Source organism: Kryptolebias marmoratus, linkage group LG17 (assembly GCF_001649575.2).
Source record: "Kryptolebias marmoratus isolate JLee-2015 linkage group LG17, ASM164957v2, whole genome shotgun sequence".
In the NCBI taxonomy this organism is placed as follows: domain Eukaryota; kingdom Metazoa; phylum Chordata; class Actinopteri; order Cyprinodontiformes; family Rivulidae; genus Kryptolebias; species Kryptolebias marmoratus.
The window spans coordinates 24,343,587-24,367,523 of record NC_051446.1 but is presented as its reverse complement, the minus strand read 5'-3'; the positions used below and the strand labels follow the sequence as shown (position 1 = coordinate 24,367,523).

Genomic DNA, 23,937 nt, shown 5'->3' with positions numbered 1-23,937 from the left:
AAAGTGTTGGCACCCCTGAAATCTTCCCAGAAAGTGAATTATTTCCCCCAGAAAATTATTGCAATCACACATTTTGTTGTACACATGTTTATTTCCTTTGTGAGTATTGGAACAACACAAAAAAACAGGTGAAAAAAAAGCCAAAATTGATCCAAATTCATGCAAAACCACAACAATGGGGAGAAATGTATTTCTGGGTGCACCACTGTACAAACTTGTTGGATAATAGTACATTTACAGGCACTTTGATGTTAAAGAAATGATGTGTTGGATCCCTACAGGTAAAACTGTCGCGATTTACTGCAAATTTTTAAATTTTACAGTGAATATTTGCGCTTCAGGGATGTTACAGGCAAATGTAGAAGTCATTTCAAGGGGAATTTCAATTTAATAACCTTGATTTTTACTGATGTAACATCTAAACTTTTGCAGTATCTTTGCAGTTTCCATGAAAACCGCTCTCCTCTCTGCAGTTCTGCTATTTCTACATGACGTCTGCAATTGCAGGTCTTCTAAAATTGCCCAACTTTCATGGTAATTAAAGAGCCGCACTCAGACAGCATTTCAGGCAGTTTTCCCACTTTGAGCCACTTTAAAACTGGGGCAGAAAACATCATTTCACTTTCCCTCCGTGCTGCCGCCGCCATGTTCCGCCTGTTAACTGTTCTGGGTTATTTTTAGGACCCTGTGTAGGTGTGAGTCTCGAGTATCTGTGTGCCTGCCTGCGTCTTGCTGTTTCTTCTTCAGTGTGAATGTAGCAGAAGGATGCAGGATGGGAGACAGTGGAAAAAAATACACAGATATGTGAATAACACTGAAGGGCAGCAAGGTTAGAAACAGATGAAGAGGCTTTATTGTAGCGCTGAAAGGATTTAAGTTAAATAACTCAATTATAAAAAAGCTTTGACACAAAATCTTTGATTCGATGCTTCATTTATTCCACTTGACTGCGTTCAGCTCAATAATCAGTGTTTCATGAAGACAAATTGCAGTTTGTGCTGCATTATGTGTGTGTTGTGTTCGACTTTGATTCATTTTCGGCTTTTTATGTCTCCTAAAACTGTATGTTTAACTAAAACCAAAGCACTTATAGTGCTTCCTTTAAATGCACCTCAGACATTTATAAATTTTTATTGTATTTGATCATTGAGATGAATATATTTTGCCTTTCTTCACTCACTCCTAAAGAATACACATAAGCTGAAACTTCAAACCTTCTTACAGCTAAAGATAGTTTTTGTTGCCATAGAGATAGAAACATGTCTATAAAAGGCACCGTAATAAAATGCCTAGACGTGACTTTTGTTCTCTTTCCTTTCTAAGGATGGAGTCTCGCTGGGCTGAGACTTACAGAGACTCAGAGTTGAAAGAAGCAAACCGTGCAGTTGGAATTTTAGTAGCTAATTTTTTCAAATCACAACCTATTTTTGTTAGCATGGCTCACAAAACCGTAATCTAGGCTGGGAACTGTATTTTGTTGTCCACATGGTTCCCACCTTGGAAGCTGTCCTCATGTAGACTTTCTGAAATGAAGATAGGCAGCTTTAGGCCTTTTTTTTAAAAAAAAAAAAAAAAGCATTCATTCAACTGCAGACTCGTTGCTGTCTCTTCATCACAAAGACAGTAAGATTCATGCTTATAAGAAACAAAAAAAATGGTTTGATGTGAAACAAAACTTGTTTTAAGTGAAGTTTTTTCACTCGAAGCTCCAAAATGTCTCTTAGCTGGAAATAAGGAAACACTTCGATCAAAGTCTCATCTCTTCTTTGCAGAGTGCCCTCCTCTTCCTCCCCTCCTCTTCCTCCCCACTTATATATTTTTCAGCAGCAGCCGGCAGAAGGAACATCCAGGTCCGATATTCGAGGGATGACTCAGGAGGAGGACTGGATGTTTTAACAGACTGGAGTTAATCCAGGTCTGAAAATAGCCTCTCCTGCTTCTCTCCCCCCGTTATCAGTTTGCAGCACTGATCCTTTTCAGTTCCTCAGCACTTCCTTCATGTTTTATTTTGAGGTTATTTTACTGGAGGTGATCTACTTTTCCTCCTCTCCTTCTGCTTTCCTTCCACAAACAAAAACAAGATGCTTTTGGGAGGAAGGGAGCCTGGACTCACATGGCTTGAAGGGCAAAAACGGACACTGGAAGGGGGGGGGGTTAGACTAAAGGAAAGAATTGATTTTCCAGTTGGAGAGGCCATCCAATGATGGACCGGGTCCTCCCCCCGGGGCTCCGACTGGCTCGAACCAAAAGGCCAGACAGTGACCTTAAGCCTCAACAGATCCCATTTTTATTCCGGTTAAAGAGCTGAATTGGTTTTCATTAAAATGGCAGAGTATTTATTCAGAGGCAAGTGATGTTTGAACGGATCGTTTGGAGGCTTTGTGAGGTTTTTCTTTTGTTGTTGTTTGCCCTTCAGGAGGAGCACAGCTCGGCGTCCCCCTCTGGCATTTCAGAGAGTAGCACTGGGACCACAGATCAGCAGAGGAAGAGACACCCGTGCAAAAACAGTACCGTTGGCTGGCTGGCAGCCATGACAGATGGGGGACTTAAGTTCATGGGGGGGGTTGCCATGGAAACCAGCATCAGCGCTACCCCGAGCTTTTCCTCCCTGCGAAGAGCTGAGCCACTGAGCTGCGCTCGCTCTGCAGAGGAGAGCGGCGTGGGCAGCAGAAAGCCCTGCTCTCGTTGTTGTTGTGCAACAAGTCGGTGTCAGCCGGTTCAGAACCGATCCGGACCGGAGGGACGGAGAATGACATAAGAAACGAAATTGTTTACAGGATGAGTAATTGTGTCAGAGCGAGCGGAGACAGATGCACGTTTATTTATCAGCCTTTGAGCCGTCTGGTCTGAGCTCGTGTAACGTTTACATCCCTCCTCCCACTCAGCCTCACTGTTTATGCTGCTGTGCCCCCCCCCCATCCCTGCATCGATCCTCCTCAACCAGCCAGAGCTTGCATTCACCCGGAGAGGAGCTAACTGGATCTGACAGCCTCTAAGCATAAAACCAGCCCAGCAGCCCAGTATGGATCCTTCCACCACAGCAGTCTTGCATGCTTTCTACAGTTATTCATCATTTTAGCCTCCAGAGCTCCTAATCCTGCAGGCAGGCTTCTCTTCTCTCCTACAGATCATAGAACTGATGTACACACACACACACACACACAGACAGCAAGTTCAGAAATCATCTGAGCTCACCAGCTTTTTATTTGGCCTAACGATTCTTCTCTTTTCTCAGATTATGTGGTTGTATCTCCTCCCTCCTCACATAAAACTACCCGTTTCATCGTTTTCCTTTTAATTAAGGAACAGATTTACCTCACAGCAGATACTTTGATTTGAAATATTACAAGTAGATCAGATGTGTTTAAAGCAGAAATCTGCTTGTTTAAAAGCTGTTCCACTAGTTTTCTTTTATTATTTGGACTCATTTTAAACTCCTGCGTTGTAAACAGTTATCTTAGTATAAATCTCTCTTTCTGAGTCAGTTCTAGCCGTTGTGCCACCGAACGGGATCCAGCTCTGGCGCTGAAGTGGTCGTCAGTTCTGGATGAATTCTGCTCGTGTGGCTTTCGGGCCAATTTTAGATCCAGTGGATTATGGTTTATTTTCAGATCTGGACTTTGAGGCAGATTATTTCTTCCAGGTCTTTGGAGCCAGACTGTTTGTTCAAGTTGTTCAGCAACATTTCAGTAAACATGCAGAAGTTAAATCGGTAATTAATTAGTTGTTTTAACTACACTTATTTTAATTCAGATTTGTTACCAGCCTATCAGACATTTAGGCTGGTTTTTGAGCCTTTTTCTTCCCTTACCTGCTTGGCTTTGTTGCAGAAGTGAGGAAGAGATGAAATGATGGATTTATAGAGTAAATTTAAGACACTTTGAAATGTTTATGTAAGAAGCAATCCGTGAGTTTCTCTGGGCTGCAGCTGTTGAGGATTAGCTGGAGACACAAAATTGCAAAAGAAATGTGTGAGTTTTCTCTTGGGATCTCACTAAATGACATGTTTTGTACGAACTCCCAGAGAAACTTGAGCTGAATTTTCCAGGACTTTGCAAACATATCGGCAAAAAAGTTCAGCTGTAGAGCTTTAGAATGACAGAAATCAAACAGAGGCGGGTTTGACGCGGGCTCCAGACGCCCGAGACGACTTTAAACGTTTAAAATTCCTGCGACACGAGCGATGGGCCCTGTGAATGAGAACCCCGCCAACATTTTGAGACATTTTTGGAAACTCCCTGGCTAAAACCAACGGTCACATACAGATACAGGTGTTGGAGGTCTTGACCTCAGTGAAAAAATGCAGCTGAGTGACATTTTGTTCTGTGAAGATCATTAAATTTACTTTAAATTTAATCTTTTAGGTTTTACCATCTGTCTTAATTGGATTCATTGTATTTTATCATACTAATCCTTCCTTAACTGTATTTTTTTATGCAATATTTCACGTTTTTTGCCCTTTTGCCATTTTTTCCGTCTCACTCAAACAGCATTTTTCTGTTTGGGTCTAAAACATATTTGTTGTGCGCAGAAAGTTGAGTCTGTCAGCGTGTGTTTAAAGAAGAACGATGACTCAGTTTGTGTGCCTGAACATGATTTATGGCTCCTAACAGGTGTGTGATGAATGTAATGTTCAGATTATGATGCAGAAATGATCATTTATGACCTGAGCTGGTTGTAGCTCTGGTCTCTGACGAATCTCAGCGTTAAACAACCACCAAGTTTAATGTTTTCCTTCTTTTACACCTGCTTGTTTTCATGTTTTATCCTTTGTCTCCGCAGCGAGAAGAGGAAGCTGCAGGTGAACGTCACGAGTCCCATCCAGTGCAGCTTGAACGGCAGGAAGTGCACGATTGTCGTTGAGTCCAAGATCAACCAATCACAGCCAGACTTCACCAAGAGCCGGGCTGGGTACATCCTGAACGTCCCTGGGAACTAAAGTGGGCCAAAACAGACAGCAGCTGATTTCAGACCCGGCTGGGATCTGTTTGTTTCTGCAGAGCTGCTGTCTTAATATCGGATTGGGGCGAATAAATCCCTGTTTTCCAAATTTATGCCAAATTCCACCTCCTCTCTAGGCTTCTAGGGTTTATTCATTTATAAACAATGTTAGTAGTTAAACAAATTTAACAAATCATGCACCAAAGTGTTTTTTGTTTGTTTTTTTTACTCAGATTTCAGCTGATTTGCTTTGTGCAATATTTAATTCAGTGCAGATTGATTGTTGTGAGTCGAGGTGAGAGCAGATTATTCCTGATCTGTTCTAAAAGCCAATATTGTTGCATAATAGGAGAAAAACTCAGAGGTTTCAGTAGGAATAATAATCCCTGAAGCTCCGGGTGTCGGATCAAAGAGGAAACCTAAAAGAAAATTTAAAAAAAACAAAGATCCTCAACTTTATGCACAGCTTTGGTTCGTCGCGTCTGCCTTAAAGCAATAATAAACATATTTTTTAATTTAATTCTAAAGATTTGCAAAGCTAATTATGTTAAATAAAGTCGTTCCTAAAGAATGTCCACGTTTAGTTTATGAAATGTTTACAGATGGAGCGGGGCCAACGTCTGAGGGAGTTCTTTGTTAGTTTTAATCAGTTTATGTTGATCATATTCTGAACAAAACAACCAACTAAATCTGAGCGTTTAAACCCTGCTTTGTTTTGTTGTCTATGCATTATTGCTTTATTCTGCTTAGAGAAAAAGGTAAAAGTCTACTGTATCTGCTCAGCGTGAGATTATAAATACGTTTAGTCTCCATTTAGGTGTCATATAACTAAAACTGAATAAAAGGCAGCAAAATATACTTAGATAGTTTCTAGTATCTATTTTAGATTTAAGACTTAATGATTCTGCTTAGCAGCAGGTTTTCCTGACCAATCCCTGATGAACTCCGGCCTACAAACCCAGTTTCACTTCCTGTCTGTGTTCAGTGAGGAGCCGAATGAGTCGTAGAGCTCCTCAACCCTTCAAATTAAAAGGTTTCCACTCCACAAATATCCTGGTTATCATCACAGAGACGGCTGAGGGACGCCTGCAGCTTACTGAGTTAAAACACACGTTTCTGACTTCCATCACATGGCGGCACTTTAAAGATTCTCACTTTTCTGAAAGTTCAGAAAGCCAAACGACACGAGTCACACGGTGGGTTAGCAGAACGCTTCAGTCGGGTTTGTGCTGTTCCTGCAGGCGGTCAGCCGTGGGAAAAGTTTCCACGTCGCTTCAGGTGTTAAATCGTTACAGTATGTTCTGTTCCAAGTTAAAAAAAAGATAATAATTGTGGCAGCACCGCAGCTCCGGCCATAAAAATGTCAGGATTCAGAAAGTGTGTTCAAATGAAAATGGGCTGAATTATGTTTTTATTCAATTACATGTTGATAGAAATGCTTTAAGTCCTGATTCATCCCTTTGTTCTTGCAGCCAGACTTTCCTGTCATCTTTTAAAAGGTCTTCAGACTTTCTGAAGTTGGCAGCTTTTTCACTCCTCTGACTGTTTGTTTGTTTGACTTCTGAATCATATAAAAGATCAACCAACAGATCATTTAATAACAAAGAACCTGTTTTAAATCTGATTTTTAGGCTCTTTTTTTCCCCAGAAGTCTGTCATAAAGACACGATTTGTTCTTCATTTCTTTAGTTTCATCAAAGAAAAATGGCCTTTTACATAAAATAATATTTTGGCTCTATTGAGGTGAAAACTTTCAGCAGATCATCTGAAGGTTGGTGCTTCTCTCTGGTCTCTGGATTTATTTCTTGTACCTTTAAGACATGACTCTCAGATTCTGTTTTTTAGGCTTAACACCTTTTTATTTGTTCAAGTTTAATTTATTTTAAGCACAAACTGAACCCTCCACTGCTGTGATCAGGCTCTGGTCTGAAAACAAGGAAAAAGCTGCTGGAGTCCAAAGAAAACCTGGTGGAGCTTCAGAAAGTTTGATAAACTATTGATCGGGACCAGTTTAAAAGATGAAATCTGGCTGCTTGGAAGGACGGAAGGTCTAAAGAATGAAGGGATGGTTGAAGACTTTTGCACAGCAGCGCCGTCGTCTGAACGACTTTATTCTGCTTCTTCACTCGTTGCTTCGATGCACAAAAGAGGCATTTTGGAGAAATCAGTGCCTTCGGACTGAGGAAGTGACATTGGTGGTGTTAATAGATGTGTGTGTGTGTGTGTGTGTGTGTGTGTGTGTGTCTTCCACAGGGCTTTCCCTCGCTCTTCCTCGCCGCTCGTCATTAGGATGGAGCTCGTGTCATTTCTCATTTCTCTGCTTCTCTCTCTGCTTTCTTCAGGCTAAAGGGGGGAGGAGGGGGGAGGCCTCATTCGACCTTCTCTCCTCCTCTCCTTCACCCGTTTCCTCCCTCCTCCTCCCTCCTGGCTTCGGGCCCAGATGTGTTCGCTGTAGCGTCCTGCAGGTCGGCTGTTTGCTTTTCTTTTTGTAGAATCAGGCACATTAAACACTCAACTTTAAAGTCCGACCGTTTAATTTCTTCCATTTGTGATGCCTTCAGTTTGACAGAACTGCATTAAGTTGGTTTCTCACTGAGCTGCGACTGTCAGGAGACGAGTTCTGTTTCAGTGTTTGACCAGCGAGCCACACGGCCATCTTTTAGGTGGCCAGTTTTTGAAAAAGGCGGTCTATATTTTTTCTTGGCCCATTATTTTGTTGCCCACCTCGTTGAGAACCCCGCGAACGCCATGAGACATTCTGGAGACTCCCTTAGGAAGTCACAGCCAGCTGGGACACCTTTAATGTCCTGTTATGTCCCATTTGTCCAACTTTAACAAACAAAAACACTATTTAAACCCATCTACAAATCTATTTGCTGTTTTTCAACCAGCTAGCAGTTTTTGCACTTTCTGACATCTTCAAACAGTCTGTGACTTTCTCTTCGTTCCATCTGATAATAAAAAAATCTTTAAAAAAGGTCACGACAGTAACAGATTACCTGAAACAGCTGCTCTGTGTTTTCTCTTAAAGGTACTCGTTGAAAAGTATGAAATCCTCCTGAGCTGTATCAGACGGACCAATAGGAGTTGACTCCAGTAGTGTTGATATGCAGTTCTGAAATGTGGGTCTGCACTCCATGTAAACAAAGCACTTTAATCTGCATACTTTACTCAACAAATCTGAGTATGAATACGTATAAATGCATCATCATTTCTGGACTCCTTCATCTCTAACAGCTCCTTCATTGTTAACATTTCAGCTAAAGACTCATTAATCATCTCTAAAAATAAAAAAGTGCAGATTTTGTTTCTTTATTTATGATTCTTCGTGACTTTACAATGAGTACCTTTAAACGGACATAAAAGTGCAATTTTAGGGACTATTTTCAGCGGTGTATTAATACACATTTGGTGTGCAGCAGGGAGTGATTAGGCTCAAAATAAATGGTGATTTATATAGGATGCGTCATTATGCAATAAAACCATAACTAGTTGTTTCTAGTGTTTTTATTCCAGCTGAAATCATCAGATTTATTCCAAATATTGTTTTTGATGTTAAAAACGAAACACTCATATTTTCTTTTTTCCACTCTGAGAGCTCAAAATGTTTTTTTAAAAATGGCTTTTTGTTAAATACTCCTGTATAAATGGGTATGGATATGAATGTCACCAGTTGTGCCATTGTCTTTTTTTTGTTGTTGTAATTTAGTGACATTTGCATTTTTTTGTTTTTTCTTTTCTGTTTTTTTTTTTCCCCCTGAAACATCCTGTAATCAAACCAGCCAAGTGGTAACAAATCACTTTTTTTTGTAGTTTTCTGCATCCAGCTTTTATTCAATAAGTGCCTAATTTTATATTAAGTTTATATTTTGTATATTTTGTTCTATTTCAAAACTATAAAACTATGGTAATATCCAGAGGAAACCTAAAGGGAAATGCTGTAATAATATCAGGTTGTGCCGATTGTTTCTGTTTTGTATGAATTCAGACTTTTTATGACACTCCATACTGATGAATATGTCATTAATCGGTTTATTAATAAATTTATTTGCTTCTGTTTGTGAGTCTTTAACCTACATTCAGGCAGGATTGATGTTGCAGTAAAAGCCTCTGCTGCTCGTGACGTGATGGAGCTCAGCATTAATCCTCCTAAAAGCTGTTTGCATGTGACTCGGTGAAACAGCAGAAACTCCTCTTCCTGCTGCAGCAACCAGCATCCTCAGGCGTCTGTAATCCACTCACTGATGAATGAATGAGTGGAGCTGTTTGTTTCCTCTGCTGTAAAATGACTGAATGAATAAGAACATGAATGTGTCTGACACGAAGCAAACAGGAAAGGAAAACAAAAGCAAAATATTAATGCCATTTTAAAGGGATGGAATTTGCATTTAGTATTTTCTAAGGCTGCAAAAGAATAAAAAAATAAATAAAATCTATATTTATGTACATTTTGTTGTGCTGCGTTTTCCCAGATGATGAAAATTAGAATTTCTAAAGATAAATTGCTCAAAAATCAGAGTATTTTTCAGACTGAAGACCTCTGGAAACCCTATAATTGCAAATGTAGTTTGGACCTTTTTAAAGTGAGAATCTGTGGAAATAATATGAACAGTTAGTATCTTACCTGTAGCAGATAACTCTTTCTACAGCCTCACTTTGGAGAAACGGTTTAAATCTTGACGAGCTAACAGCCGCTGTCATTTTAAAACAACATCCATATCAGTTTATTCATTTTTATGTTATTATTTTTTGCAGAAATGTTATAATATTCCTGCATGAAGACAATAACAGTGCTGCTGCAGATGTGCATTTTCAGATGACCATAAAATTCGACATAAAATAAATAATAAAGAAATGCAAAACTGAAGCAAAATTTAAGTCAACTAAAATACGTTTTGGTCTTGGTCTCACTCAGATTAGCCGTTAGCTCATCAATCAGGTCAGAATTAAACTTTATTTTTCTAAAACTTAGGTTGTTCAAAGAGCTGTCTACAACAGGTAGCGTACTAATTGTTCATAACCTTTCCACAGACCCACCAAAACACCAAAAAGGATCCGATTTATGCAGCTTTTTAGCCGTTTAGACCAACAGCATGAACGTTTTCTACAGCCTTATTTTCACTTGTTAGTAGAAATTTCTGCTTCAGTTTTTTTTCCTCAGTACATAAGTCGTTTTAATTCATTTTAGACTCTTGTCGAGCGTATTAACACCTCTGTACAACAAGTTTTTTCACAGTTTGCGTGTTTGAAACCCCCGGGCTGAGCGGCGAGAGTTACAGACGTCAGAGATGAGCTCAGAGGAGCAGCTGCCCTCACACCTGTACGTTACAACCAACCAAAACTGCCCACTCCTCGATCGTGTTGACAAACCGCAGACCGTGACTCATGTTTAAGGTCGGCGTTGTCACGGAAACCAGATCTGTAATCCAGCTGATATGGCTGATGTAAAACAGGCTGTTTGACGTTCGTTAAGCGCCGGGCCGACATGCTGCAGATGTTCATGCCTTCAGCCAGAGAGTTAGAACTAATCTGTACAGTTTTTTAACATCTGTGCACATCTGGAGAAGAAAGACTGGGAGCCACTCAAGGTTTCCTAAAAGTTCTTAGATTCTGTCCAACATGTGAGATCTGAATGTATCTGTATAGATTTGGAGCAAAAATTAAACTGCAAAACATGAAGTTCTGACTAAAAGTTGCCTGCAAGACAAATGAGTTCAGTCGATGAAAGCTGCAGAAAAAAAATACCCTGGAACGATCAGTGCTTTTTATTTTTCCATCACAGTACAAAAATAAATTAAAATAAGCAGAAACATATTAAAAAATTAAATTACAGCAAAGGGGGAGGTGGGGGGTGTCTTTTTAAAAAAGAACATCTTTTATCCAACACCGCGGTGTTTGCTCCTTATCCCTATAAGAAAACAACACATTCTTTGTTACAAATAAAATGTTGCCACACTAACACTCATTCATTCACACTCACTCGTTCATTCGCACACACTCATGCAGCCCACTGACTGCTGCTCTTTTTGACATTTTTATTACCTGTTTTCATTTATCTACAAATCACGCAACAAGATACAGAAAAGAACTAGACAGAAGTCATTAAACTATCGCTTGAGGATTTCTTTTATGTTTTATAAGCTTATAAACAACTATGATGATGCAAGTGAAGAAACATGGCACATCTCACTGAGTCGGGGGGAAACGGGCAGAGAGAAACAGATTTAGGGATCCCTACTTCCTGTTTGTATTCAGAGCAGGTGGTTCCCTTTGATTTACATCAGAAACGTCTCGTTTTCCAAGGGAACATCCATTCAGAATGTTTTCAGGTTTTCAAAGGACCGCAGAGAGAAGAAGTGTCTCTGTTTGATGCTTCTGCAGCTCGTTCAGTAATCCGGCCCGTGAGGAGCTGCAGCAAAGATAAAAAGCTGCAAATCTCCTCTCCTCTGCATGCACTCAGTTTGCTTGTTATCCCTCTGCAGGCTGCAGCGGGTTGCTTTGACCCACAGGAGCTTCTGATTGGATGGAGGTCGCCTCATTTCCTCCAGAACCAAAAAGCCAACTCACCCTGATTTACTTAAAGATGATAATCTGTGGATCATCCTCAGGGTTCTCTGTGCTGTTCTTGTTGTTTGAACCATTTTTTCCCCTTTTTAATTCTGCTTTCTGTCTGATATCTGAGGCAGGGTTCTAGATCGAAGCAGAAAATCTCTTTTCGGGACATTTTCTGAAGCTTAAAGTTGAGGTTGCCACATTGATGATGGTCAGATTTAACCACAGTTTTGATCTTAAGGGCCTTTTTCATATCAAATGATAAATCCCTGCAACATTCGTGGACATAAACCAGATCAATCTTCATTCCCACCAAAGATAAGCACACCTGCTACACTTTTTTTCCCTTTTAAATTCTTCTGAATGTGCCGAAATAATGAATACTTAAATGGCAATAAGCTAAAATTAGATGAAAATCCTCCCAAAACAGTTCAGTATCTCTGAGTTTTCTCAGACCTGTGGGATTTTCATCAGATATGGCACCATTATAACATTTTTAACGCTGAATCATGAGCACAAAAAAACCCAAACAGCATTCCAAACGACAAAAAAAGTACAAAAAAGAACTTCCCTGGTAAACAATGAGCCTATTTCAGCGAGCAGAGCTAAATTAAACTATAGTGTCACTTTGTTCAAAGCATTCTCTAATGCAGCTGATTTACAAATCAAGTAAAAAGTAACATTAGCTCCTGGAAAGTCTGTAAAACTGCATGGCACACGTGCAAAATGTTACATTTCTAATAAATAAATATTTTAAAAAACCAAAGAAAACTTGTTTGAGCAAATACAGCCCTGATTCTGAAAAAGTTGGGATGTTGTGTAAAATAAAAATAAAAACTGACTGCAATGATTTGCAAATCTCATAAACCCATATTTTATGTATAATGGAATATAGTAAACATGGCAAATGTTTTAACTAAGAAATTGGACCATTTTTAAGAAAACAAAAAGACAATTTTGAATTTGATGGCAGCAACTGGTGAGCAGTCTGGACTGCAGGCAGGTCGGTTCAGCACCCAGACCTGCTGCTGGAATGAATGATTGTCTTGCTGAAATATGCAAGACCTTCCCTTAAAAAGATGTCAGGATGGTTGTGCATGTTCTAAAACCTGGAGATACTTTTCTGCGTCGATGGAGCCTTTCCAGATGTGTCAGCTGCCCCATGCCAGAGGCACTAATGTACCCCCATACCATCAGAGAGGCAGGCTGGATGGTTTGGACCCGTCTGACCTCAGAACAGTTCTCCTCTTTGGTCCAGAGGAGACACATCTGTTCACATCTGGCTTCTTCTTTGCCTGATAGAGCTTTAAGCAGCAAAGGTACATTTTTCTATTTTAAGGACTAGATATGTTTACTATGTTCTATTGTGAATAAAATACGGGTTTGTGAAATTTACAAATCATCGTATTCTGATTTTATTTATATTTTACACAACGTTCCAACTCTTTCAAATCTGGGGTTGTAAATAAGCCTCCAAAAAAACCATCCATTTACATGTTTCAGTGTTTTTTCTCGATGAAAATAAAGTCTTTCTGAACACACACAATGTACATCCACTGGCTGTTTGTTTTTTGTTTTTTTTTTTGTTTTGTTTTTTTATCAAAAGTCCCAGAAAAGCAGCGCTCACTGTCCATCCGGTCATCCACAAAAAAAGTCATGGCTCCATCTCTGATGGTTCGGGCTGTTCTGTCCTCAGGTGGTCCGATCTACATCAGCAAAAACCAATCCGTGTTGGAGGAAGGGATGTTCCGGCCTGGGGAGGGGGGATGCCTGCTCATCCGTGGAGCGTGGAGGAAGCCAGTCAGGCGATGGCCCTCACCCTCCTGCAGGAGGCAGTCAAACAGTCAGAAGGTCACTGGTGGGGTGGGTGGAGGGCTGCTGCAGCCTCAGTCCTGTCCACATTCAATGCTCCTTTTCTACTTTTCTCTCTTTCATATATTAAACCTAACAGCTGGCAAAGGATTTACCCAAATCTGGCATTTTTATACACATATAAAGTAAATAAAAAAGCTTTCATTCATGGGTTTACAGATAATTTATCCTTTGCAAGCAGGAGCTTCATTTTCTAAGGAGAATCTCCTTTAACACAAATACTGGAATAATTAAAGGCCTAGCAATACTTAAAGGAATGCATATCGCCCGCCGAGTTTTAAACTAAAATCATCTTATGATGAGAAAATTGTAGCCAATTTGGTCAACATTTTGGCCCATCCTATCCAATATCTCACATGATCTGTTAGTGCTCGTTGAGGATGACTCTCAGCTGCTGCCACGCTAAATCTTAGCTCAATATCTGTAAAACTGGCTGAATTAGAGACATTTATTGTATTTGCTGGCTTTACTAATAATCTTAAAAAAGGTGTCAAAATGCCAGACCGGATATGACCCCCCCTCCCCCCTCCCACCACCCTGCCTTCCCCAGCATCCCCTCACCGGTCCAGGCCGATGAGTAGGCGGCTCCTCTCCTCCTCCTTCTGGCTCTCGTTCTTTAGGTCTGCGAACACCTGGGTGAAGTAGTGCGGGTCGAAGTTGATCTGCAGCATCTTGGCGCTCATCAGCTCGATGATGGACAGGCAGCGGTCCCAGAATGTCTCCTTGGAGGACTCCACCAGGAAGGGCTTGAGGGGGTAGGAGATCTCGTTGCCCATGTAGGAGTAGGACAGGTAGAGGCAGGTGAGGAGCACGGCCTGCAGCTCGTGCTCAGTCCCCACCTCGGAGGAGACCACGTCGCGGCACAGCATGTAGACGAAGACCACGTTGGCGGGCGTGATGAAGCCCTGGTCCTGCCAGCCCTGCAGCAGCAGGGAGCGGTCCACGCTGCGCAGCCACAGCACCGGGTCAGTGGGGGACAGGTGCTTCAGGCGGTAGCAGCGCCTGCACAGGAACTCCCCCAGGCAGCGCAGCAGCTCGCTGGTGGAGGCCTGGACGATCACTCTTTTTGGGGTCCCCGGGGCCACATTGGAGTTAGTCAGAGGGGCCTTTTTGACTGAGGAGGTGGCATTGTTGGAGCTCTTGGTGAGGGCTGGGGTGCTCTGGTCCTGGGTAAAGCTGGACAGGTTGGCGCAGGACTGGGACTTCTTCAGGTTCTCGTTGTTCAGGTGTGACACGTTGTTCTGGTAGGTGCCGTTGGGCTGCACCTTCTTGGAGCTCTTCTTCTTGGCTGACACCGCCACGATCCGTTTCCATGGCAACACATTGATGAGCGAGTGCCTCTTCAGGTTCTTGTCTTTGGCGTTCTTGCTGTTCTGGACAGCCGTGTAGTGGCCCACCGTGGCCGGCCCGTCTTCGAACAGAGCCGCCTTCCTGTAGCTGGGGGACAAGGACAGCACGGTTCCCATGGTGACTGTGGGGGGAGGGGGTCTGGGAGCTTCAGGGTCTGAGGAGCGCGATCCAGAGAGGAAATCCTGAGGGTCTCAGAACTGCTGGGAGTCCTGGGTTACTGTCTTTGCATCTAAAGGTCCGTTACTGATGTTTCTGCTGGGGTTCAGCTCTCTGCCTGCAGGAAGAACAGCAGGTGAGGATTTATTTAAATCACACAGAAACAGAAGAACAACAAATAGATTTTCAGGCTCCAGAACTCCAAATATTCAATTAAAACAGATAAAATCACAGATTTATTGTGAGTTTAAGTCTCTTCATACTACAGCCTGGTCCCCTTAGGTACCCAGTAAGTACCTTGTAATCACCAGGCGATTACTCTTACTCTGTATTTACCACCACAGCCTATAGGTACCCAGTAAGTACCCTATATGTACCCTATATTTATTGTATAATTACCTATTTAAAACCCTATATTTAGTTGAAATAACCCAATAGGTTAGCCCTGTAAGTATCGTGTATTTACATTGATAGTACCCTAGTATGTACCCCTGTAACTACTACTTTATAAGTATCCTGTAAGTGCTGTATAATTACTCTGTAAATACCTTGTAATTAGTTGTAACTCCATAATACCCCTGTAAGTTATCTGTAATTACTTTGTTAGCAGCATGTAAGTACTCTGTAATTACCCTGTTAGTACCCCGTATATACCCTGTAAATACCTTGTTAGTACCCCGTATATACCCTGCAAATATCTTGTTAGTACCCTGTGAGTACCTTGTTAATCACCATTTTCTGTTCCCCTGTGAGGTCATGTTGGACCTTCATCCCTAAACCCTTCAACCCAAAGTGTTTATGATGAAATTTGTATTTTTAAATGTTTTATTTCAGAATGCTAAGTCTCTTCCTTCTCAAAATATTATGTTTTGGTTTGTGAAAATTTGTGGGAGTTTCTGAAACGTGATCAGCACATTTGACTGGGGTAAATGACATAAATCATCAATATTTCCCTGCAAATCATCAAACATTTTGAAAGTAAAATTGATAAATATTCAGAATAATCTGCACGCAGCAACATGAGTAGAGAACAATATGTTTTTTATTAAAGATCTGAGCAGCAGGAAGGATTGAAAATGGATCCTAATCCATAATTTAGTGGGATTTACAAGTAATGGCTGACGAATCAGAGTGAATCCTGTCCCCCACCCACCCCTCCCTGACTAAAATGGACGGCAGAAACGTAAACAGCACATTAACAAACAGATGAAGGTCGCCTCTGATGCAGAGCTGATCCGATTTCAGTAACATTTATCTTCTTTAAAATGAAATAAAATTATTATTTTAGTGTCGAAACAGTGAATTTCAGAGCCTGTTAATGATCCAACACCTTTCATTCCATCATCATCATGTTTTCCACCTGATCTCTGCCTCCCTGTGTGCGCAGAACCAGCAGAACATCGGTGTCTGATGCTTCTAAATGATCGGATTTCTGGGCCCTCTGGGCGCTCTCTGTGGTGCTGAAACGATTCTAACCGGTTCTGACAGGCGGTGGCTTCAAACCTCCACAGATAATAATAAATATTATTATTACTCCGCATTATCTGGTAATTATGGCGAACAATTCAGCCGATCATCCCCGTTTTATTCGATTTATATGCTCATGTTCTGGTTACCAGATGCGCGATTGTTTTTGAATCCACACATTTGCGCAAAATATGTCCCAAAAAATAAAAAATAAAAAATCCAGATAAACTCACCAGATCTCCACCTCAGTGAGGAAATAATGGCGTTGTCCTTAAAAGGGCGCGTTAAAAAACATTAAACCATCTCGAAGATTATAATCGCAGCAGAGAAATAAATCCAATCGAAGGCAGAGAAAAATCAAAATCAAAATGGAGAGCCGGCCTTGGACGGAGGCGCCCGGTCCGTGGGATAGATGCTCGGGTGGAGGTGCGCTCCTGGTCCCGCAGGCTGTGAGATGCGGATGCTGCGGAGGCTGATGTTGTGTCTCTGACTCTGTGAGGACGGATTGACGCAAAGGCGGTGCTGAGGCGCGCGCTGCAGTTTCCTGCGCCCGCCTGCGGAAACAGCACCCCCTGCTGACACGACCGCAATCTGCAGCCGAGAGGGCAAAGAGCTTCAGTCCTGTCTGTTTCTGCACCACAAAGTAGACCAATCAGCAGCCATTTATGGAGCAAATATCGAAAACAATGTGGTCAATATGAACTTTTACACATTTATTCCTTTAACAATAAAACATATTTATCTTAGGGAAAGTAGAGGTGAAACACCTTAAATAACTTGTATTTGCAACATGTCTAATTTATGATTTTTTTCCAAAGCTACATGAGTATTACTGTTCTCTTGAAGTGTGGAAAATGTGACCGACGTGTGTCTGTACTCTCTTCTCTTCTTTTCACTTCCTCTGTCCCTTCCACATCAGATAACTTCCTTTCCTTCCATTACTGTTACAGTAAACTTAGACTGTTGTAAACCTTAAATTGTGCCCTAAAAACAGACATATTTTATAACACTGTGTCGTGCAAATCTATTCTTTAATTTTATTTTTGCACTCTACAACAAAAATAAATCAAATAAACTAAAAACAGAAAGTAGTATTTTAACCTATATTGTAATTTGGCGATAAATAAACTAACTGTTGCATTTTTAATCGTCATTATAAATTTTAAAATCAGTTTAATGTTTAGGACTACATTTCCCATGGTGCTGCAAGTGCCGTAACGCGTGACGTACGGTGACGTCAGTTACGCTCGGTCCCGTATTCCCGGCACGTAATGCTCATTGAAGTAGTATTTGAATAAGGAAGATGGCGGCTGCAGCAGTGGTTGAGTTTCAGAGAGCCCAGTCTCTCATCAGCACGGACCGCTACGCCTCTATCGACATCCTCCATTCTATAGGTGGGTCTTTATTCTTCCATTTCTGATGGAAATTATTATTCTGAACGTTTTTAAATTTTATTTTTTCAGTCTCTGTTCGGCGGCGAGGCTTCCATTAGCATGAACCGGTGCCGTGCTGACTCACTGTTGAACGGCGGCTAGTAACTGATAGCTGCTAGTAGCTTTACCGACTTTTAGGCCCGAGTTTGACATGTGTCAGTTAATAGTTATTAAAACAGTTTTGCTTTTGAGGACGTACTTCCATCGTGTGGGATTGTGTCAATATTTTAAGTTGTTTTTTATGTTTAGCTGTCACGTTAGCATGCTGAGGCTAGCGTTGTTAGCTTGTTGTAATCTGAACACAGTGCGAAAAGCAGCTCGGTGAGTAAAGAGAGCCACTATTTATGATTTTAATGAGACATTTATGGGAAAGTAGTGAAGGGTTGCTTCTACATAAACATATGAGGACTTTGTAACACAATTACACAGTTAATAGGTTAGCTGGGACTGCTGTCTTTTTAATTTTGCCTTGTCACAGCAGCCAAATGTTTCAATTAATACTTTATTTGTCAAGCACAGATTGTTTAATCTCTCACAGATTCTTAAACGATTTATTGGTTACTACTTTAGTTTTATTTAGAAACTAAAGAGGCATTTATTTGTCATAAAGCTAATTATTCAGTGGTTTCATCCTCAAAAATGTTAGTAACATGTTTGGTTTATTATTGATCATTTAAATAGCTGCTTGAACATTAAAAGCTATTTTGAAGGAAATAATGTGGACTTTTTCTTTTAATTACTTTAACAATAACATTAAACTACTGTTTTCATGAAATGTTAAGATGACTGAAGTTAAATCATGTCACGGTTTATTGAACTAATGATACACTATCTAGAACCGCTTAATGCTGAGCTTTAAATGTGACTTTTTTTCTTGTTTTCTTTCTTTGAAAGTGAGACGAGATGTTCAAGAGAACGATGAGGAGGCCGTCAGGGTTAAAGAACAGAGCATCCTGGAGCTGGGGACGCTCCTGGCAAAGACGGGACAAGCTGCTGGTAATGTTTTTACCCCAAAACGCTTCGAGTTCCTGCATCAAGTTGTTTACATAAATACAGGCTCTGTATGCCTGTGGTAATAATTACTGTTGTTGGATAAAGTATTGGACCAAAAGTAATGGCGATAAGCAGTAATGTCTACTCAGGACATTGACATTGAGACTTTAGTACTAAGATTTTGCCTTAAAATTAAATATGGCAACACTGGACAAAAAAAGAAAGAAGGAAAAACAAATGTTGTCATAATTTTTGAAGAAATGTATGTATATATGTTTAATAATTTTCTTTTCTACAGAACTTGGGGGCTTGTTGAAATTTGTCAGGCCTTTCCTGATTTCCATCAGTAAAGCCAAGGCAGCCCGGCTCGTCCGCTCCCTGCTGGACCTCTTTCTCGACATGGAGGCAGCCACGGGGCAGGAGGTGGAGTTGTGTCTCGAATGCATCGAGTGGGCCAAGGCAGAGAAGAGAACCTTCCTACGACAAGTTCTGGAGGTAAGAAGGTCCAAAAAGGGAACCTTTTATTGTTATGACCACAGTTCCAAACGACACAGGAATCTGAATTCAGAGACCTCATGGGTGGAAATTCAACATGTGAATGCTCCAGACTTATTTAGAGATTTATCTGTTTGTTATTCGCTCAAACGCAGCACTTCTATTATTTATTTACCCTCTATATATGAAGCGTTTTTATTCTCTTTCATGCGCTGATACACCTGTCAGAGGCAAAGAGGGGCAGAATGCCTTATAGGCTGCAGGGGGAGAGATCAAACCTCCAGTTTTCTGAGCCACAGCTGCTTCTCTGCTGACGTGTTTGTTCTCTCACAGTTCTGGTAACACATGAGACAAACTGTGATTAATGAGGGTTGAAACAAAAATGATATCTCTGCTTTGGATGGGGTTGAGTTTGTAAACTCTCTGACTCATGGAGGGGAGACGCTTTCATTTCAGACTGAAAGTGGATCATTTAGTCTCTGCTGTCGCATCACTCTGTAAGAAAACCAAAATAAAACCGAAAACTTGATTGTGCGTGGAACAAATCTGTAAACTGTGCATGACAACTTAAAGCAGATTTGACTGATGATTTTATCGTGCTTAAGTAGAACATCATGACTAAATGGTTCACGTTTACAGCCTGAAATAAACAACGAAAATAATAAAAGTTTTGGATCAGTGTTATGTGGAGAAAAGCTGTTCTGTTTTTGCGAAAAATAAAGGAATAATAAAGGAAAAGTTCTCACATCCTGCACACAAGCTGTGCTGGAGGAGGAGAAGCATTTACAGCCCAGAAAGATGTTTTCATGCAGAATCATCAGAATAATGGTTTCAAATCCTACTTTGTTGTCTTTTGAATGTTAAACTAACTAATTGCTGGCACTCGACCAGATGTTTGGCTCACTGTAATATACCTGCATTTATTTAATACCACCCTCTTTTAGCCAGTGGACCTTAAAGAAATCAGATTTAGCCATGGGGGGTATGTTGATGGTAAAACACATAAAGAAAAAGGAAAAAGATGAAATAAAATACACAAACAAACAAAAGCTAATCGCACATGCGCTCTGGAAGACCATAAAAGTACAAATAAAATAGAAATCCAGTAAAGTAAGGAAAGGAAAGGCCTACACAGGTAATAATGTTTCAGGTGAGCCTTTAAGGTGCTGTAAATGGAAGATTTTCTTAAAGTTGGTGTTAAATCATTCTAATATATACAACCTGGGACTGACATCACGTGTTTTCATGATTTCAGGCTCGACTGATCTCGCTGTATTTTGACACTAAGAGATACCAGGAGGCCTTGGCTCTCGGTGAGTTTATTTATTTAGCTTTGGGTGTTTTGGAAATTTTAATTTTCTTCTTTGTTGGTGCTAATAAATTTTCCAGCACAGAAGACATTTTTTTCTTTAGTAAAACCTTTGTGTTCTGATTCTACCAAAATAAAACAAACTATAAAATTTGTTATTGCTTGTTTCTGAACAGCAGATGAAAACATTTCCTGCAACACTTCTTGTGTTTCACTCTCCTCCCCTCAGGCTCTCAGCTGCTCCAGGAGCTGAAAAAGATGGATGACAAAGCTCTCCTTGTGGAGGTTCAGCTGCTGGAAAGTAAGACGTACCACGCTCTCAGTAACCTGCCCAAAGCCCGCGCTGCGCTCACCTCAGCCAGAACCACCGCCAACGCCATCTACTGTCCACCAAAGCTCCAGGCAGCACTGGACATGCAGTCAGGTCAGATGTGCTTGTTGTGAAGAAGTTTTCACACGGATAATTATCTCAAATTCACACAGTTTGTTTACCGATTTGAAGAACTTTGAGGTTGGCAGCTTCAGGGCGTGTCGTCAGCCTGGCAGGGTTTCGTTGATTCGTCACATTTTACAGTGGCTTCTGTGGCTAGCCTCAGCTGTGGGTGCTAACGTGCCGTTTCTCCTGCAGGGATCATCCATGCAGCGGAGGAGAAGGACTGGAAGACGGCCTACTCCTACTTCTTCGAGGCCTTTGAAGGTTACGACTCCATCGACAGTCCCAGAGCCATCACGGCGCTCAAATACATGCTTCTGTGCAAAATCGTGCTCAGCTCGTGAGTTAAACTTTCTTTTTTATGCATAACCTGGAGTCCACATGGGGACTGACTCATGAACCTGTTTTTTGTTTCCTTCAGACCAGAGGAGGTACAAGCTCTGATCAGCGGTAAACTGGCCCTGCGATACGCCGGCAGACAGGCAAGTTTAACTTAAACTGTTTCAGCTCATGTTTCAGTTTGCAATTATTTTTAACAGCACAGTTTATTGGTTTTTCCGAAGCTGTTTGTGTTCATATAAACAAAAATGACATTTAAACCTTTTCTGTCTTTGTGTTTTTAGACAGATGCCCTGAAATGTGTTGCCCAGGCCAGTAAGAACAGATCGTTAGCAGACTTTGAAAAGGTGAGAATCATCTTAGATCTGTTAGATCTGACTTCATGAAAGCTCCTTTCATTCTGGTCTTCAGGGACGGATGTTTGGGACTTTTCTGCTGTTTTGACTTTGAGCAGTGCCTCCAACATAACTGGAGAAGCTGCAGTGTGAACGCTGAGTGACTGCTGAAGCTAAAAGTAGCGAAAATTCTAGTTAAAAAGTGACAAAAGGCTAACTGAAAGGTAGCTAAAAGTAGCAAAAGGTTAGCTAAAAGTAGCAACAGGCTAGGTAAAATATGAAAGTAGCATAAGAGTATAAAAATGGAGCACATTGCTGAGGCAGATTTTAAAGATTTAGTAAAAAATAATATAACAGAGGTGCTTTCTTGTCCTCTCTTTGCAAAGATCACACCTTGGAGATGTGTACAGGACGTGATTTCTGCCTGCTGATTGAAAGTTTTCACTCTGTCACTCATTTGAAGCCTCTTTGTCGCCTCACTGTCAGAGGATTTTAATTTTTCCTCCACCTCTCTGCCTTTCAGGCCCTCACAGAGTACAAAGCTGAGCTGAGGAACGATCCGATCATTAACACTCACCTGGCCAAACTGTACGACAACCTGCTGGAGCAGAACCTCATCAGAGTCATCGAACCCTTCTCCAGAGTGCAGGTGAGAAAATATTCTGTCCTGCAGAGTATTTTTACACTGGTTTGATGTCATTATTGATTCAGATCTCAATCTGATTTCAGATAAAACACATATCAGATCTAATCAAACTATCAAAGGTAAGTTTCAGGAAATGTAATTAACCATTTCAGTTTAAAAAAATGTAGAAAATTTACAAATTTTATTTGTTTTTTTTAGGGCGATGTGGAGAGGAAATTATCACAGATGATTCTGGACAAAAAGTTTCACGGTAACTGGTTGATTCCTTGTTGACATACATCCTGTATCAGAGGCAGATCTGGGTTTAAACGCAGCGTTGTGGCTCTTCTCCAGGAATCCTCGACCAAGGTGAAGGTGTTTTAATCATTTTCGAAGAGCCCCCGGTGGACAAAACGTACAAAGCAGCTTTGGAAACGATTCAGAACATGAGCAAAGTCGTGGACTCGCTTTACAACAAAGCCAAGAAGCTGACATAGGTGAGGACGTGTCAGTCGTTAAAAAGAAAATGCACAATTTAGTCTTTTTAGTTTCTTCTTCTGTAAATGTTTTTCCTCCTTTTCCTCAGAGCAGAACGCCGTGGCCGTGAGGTGGAGAACCTGTGTGTGTTTTGACCAGCATGTGTAACATTTTAAAGTCGGGGGACGAGGAGGAGAACAACAAACCGGACTCTCCCATCACTTCCCTCCCTTAACAGACAGTCTCATTACTTCGACTCTTTATTTTCTCTCATTCTTTTTGGGTTTTGTTTTTGTATCTCTTCAGGATTCTGTAAAACACTCAGCGGCCAAATCAGGCCATCAGGGAATATTGTACAACCACAACGACAAAAAGAATCTTAGGTTTAGGAACGCGTATGAGTTTATATCTGCTGAGCGGCTGGTCCCGGCCGGCCGTAAGCGGACTCCACTGCAACCTCAAATGTGCAACGTCGACCTCTGTGGCCTCGCAGCAGCAAGGCTTCCCCTTCACTGCTTTCAGAAGCAAAGTGCTCAGTTTTTGGAAGGCTGGGACGCTCTTTGAGATGGTAAATTCTGGGTAAAGAGCTCCCTCCTGCTCCTCTTTTATTTCCCCTCCGCCGTGTTAATGCCAACAGTTGAGTTCCCGCTGTATTTCAGACATGTATTAAACTGTTTGTTTCTGGTTTTAGTGCTTTTTGTCAGATGATTGCCACACATCTGCCCCCCCCTGCTTTTTGTAAATTTATAGACAGTATGCCATTTCACCACTAGTGCCACGTTTTTGGCGCTTGAGTTTGCCTCGGCGTTTGGGTGCGATGTGAAACCGCGGGTGGAGGTGGAGGCGTTTTGAGTTTTCCCGAGTGAACACTTCTCCATCGGTAGTTCCCAGCACTAGCGTGGTATGCTAGTAACCAAACAATTTGTATGGGTTTTGATTTGGTTCTGATTTATTTTTCTCTTATAAAAAGACATTTTCGAAAATAAATATTTTGTATTTTAAAGATTTTTGTCTCGTCTCTGATGAGATAACTTGAGTGTTCGGTGCAGAATAATGGGAGCATCTTTCTTTTGCTGTGTCAGTCTTTATTAAATGACTTCACGTCGAAGGGCATTATTCGTTTAAACTGACAGATTGTCTTGGATTTTTATTTTCACATA

At 41.1% G+C, this 23,937-nt stretch overlaps 3 protein-coding genes across 5 annotated transcripts in view; 2 read left to right on the top strand and 1 right to left on the bottom strand.

The window, feature by feature from the left end:
- The window catches only part of myo1d (myosin 1D), an 88,619-nt gene extending 79,619 nt beyond the window's left edge, over nucleotides 1-9,000 (top strand). The window contains exon 22 of the mRNA XM_017438047.3: nucleotides 4,783-9,000. Coding sequence (XP_017293536.1) covers nucleotides 4,783-4,939 — 157 coding nt within the window. The 3' untranslated portion in view covers nucleotides 4,940-9,000. The remainder of the gene's footprint in view (nucleotides 1-4,782) is intronic.
- A 3,831-nt stretch (nucleotides 9,001-12,831) lies between these two features.
- cdk5r1b (cyclin-dependent kinase 5, regulatory subunit 1b (p35)) lies at nucleotides 12,832-16,829 on the bottom strand. 2 transcript variants are annotated; one of them, XM_017434079.3, is made up of 3 exons: nucleotides 16,572-16,829; nucleotides 13,927-14,989; nucleotides 12,832-13,316 (listed from the first exon to the last, which is right to left on the bottom strand). In XM_017434079.3, the coding sequence occupies exons 2-3, from the start codon at nucleotides 14,829-14,831 to the stop codon at nucleotides 13,295-13,297; spliced, it is 927 nt and encodes a 308-aa protein (XP_017289568.1). In that variant the 5' UTR covers nucleotides 14,832-14,989; nucleotides 16,572-16,829; the 3' UTR covers nucleotides 12,832-13,294. The 2 variants fall into 2 exon arrangements, with proteins under 2 accessions (XP_017289568.1, XP_017289576.1); XM_017434087.1 differs by lacking the exon at nucleotides 12,832-13,316 and having other exon boundaries at nucleotides 13,923-14,989.
- A 777-nt stretch (nucleotides 16,830-17,606) lies between these two features.
- Nucleotides 17,607-23,907, top strand: psmd11b (proteasome 26S subunit, non-ATPase 11b). Of its 2 annotated transcripts, none has more exons than XM_017433840.3 (13): nucleotides 17,607-17,732; nucleotides 18,666-18,767; nucleotides 19,063-19,259; nucleotides 20,515-20,572; nucleotides 20,798-20,992; nucleotides 21,197-21,341; nucleotides 21,423-21,483; nucleotides 21,625-21,687; nucleotides 22,199-22,324; nucleotides 22,405-22,440; nucleotides 22,520-22,571; nucleotides 22,655-22,797; nucleotides 22,892-23,907. In XM_017433840.3, exons 1-12 carry the CDS (start codon nucleotides 17,642-17,644, stop codon nucleotides 22,795-22,797), a joined length of 1,269 nt encoding a protein of 422 aa, XP_017289329.1. In that variant the 5' UTR covers nucleotides 17,607-17,641; the 3' UTR covers nucleotides 22,892-23,907. The 2 variants fall into 2 exon arrangements, with proteins under 2 accessions (XP_017289329.1, XP_017289319.1); XM_017433830.3 differs by having other exon boundaries at nucleotides 22,887-23,907.
- Nucleotides 23,908-23,937: the final 30 nt, after the last annotated feature.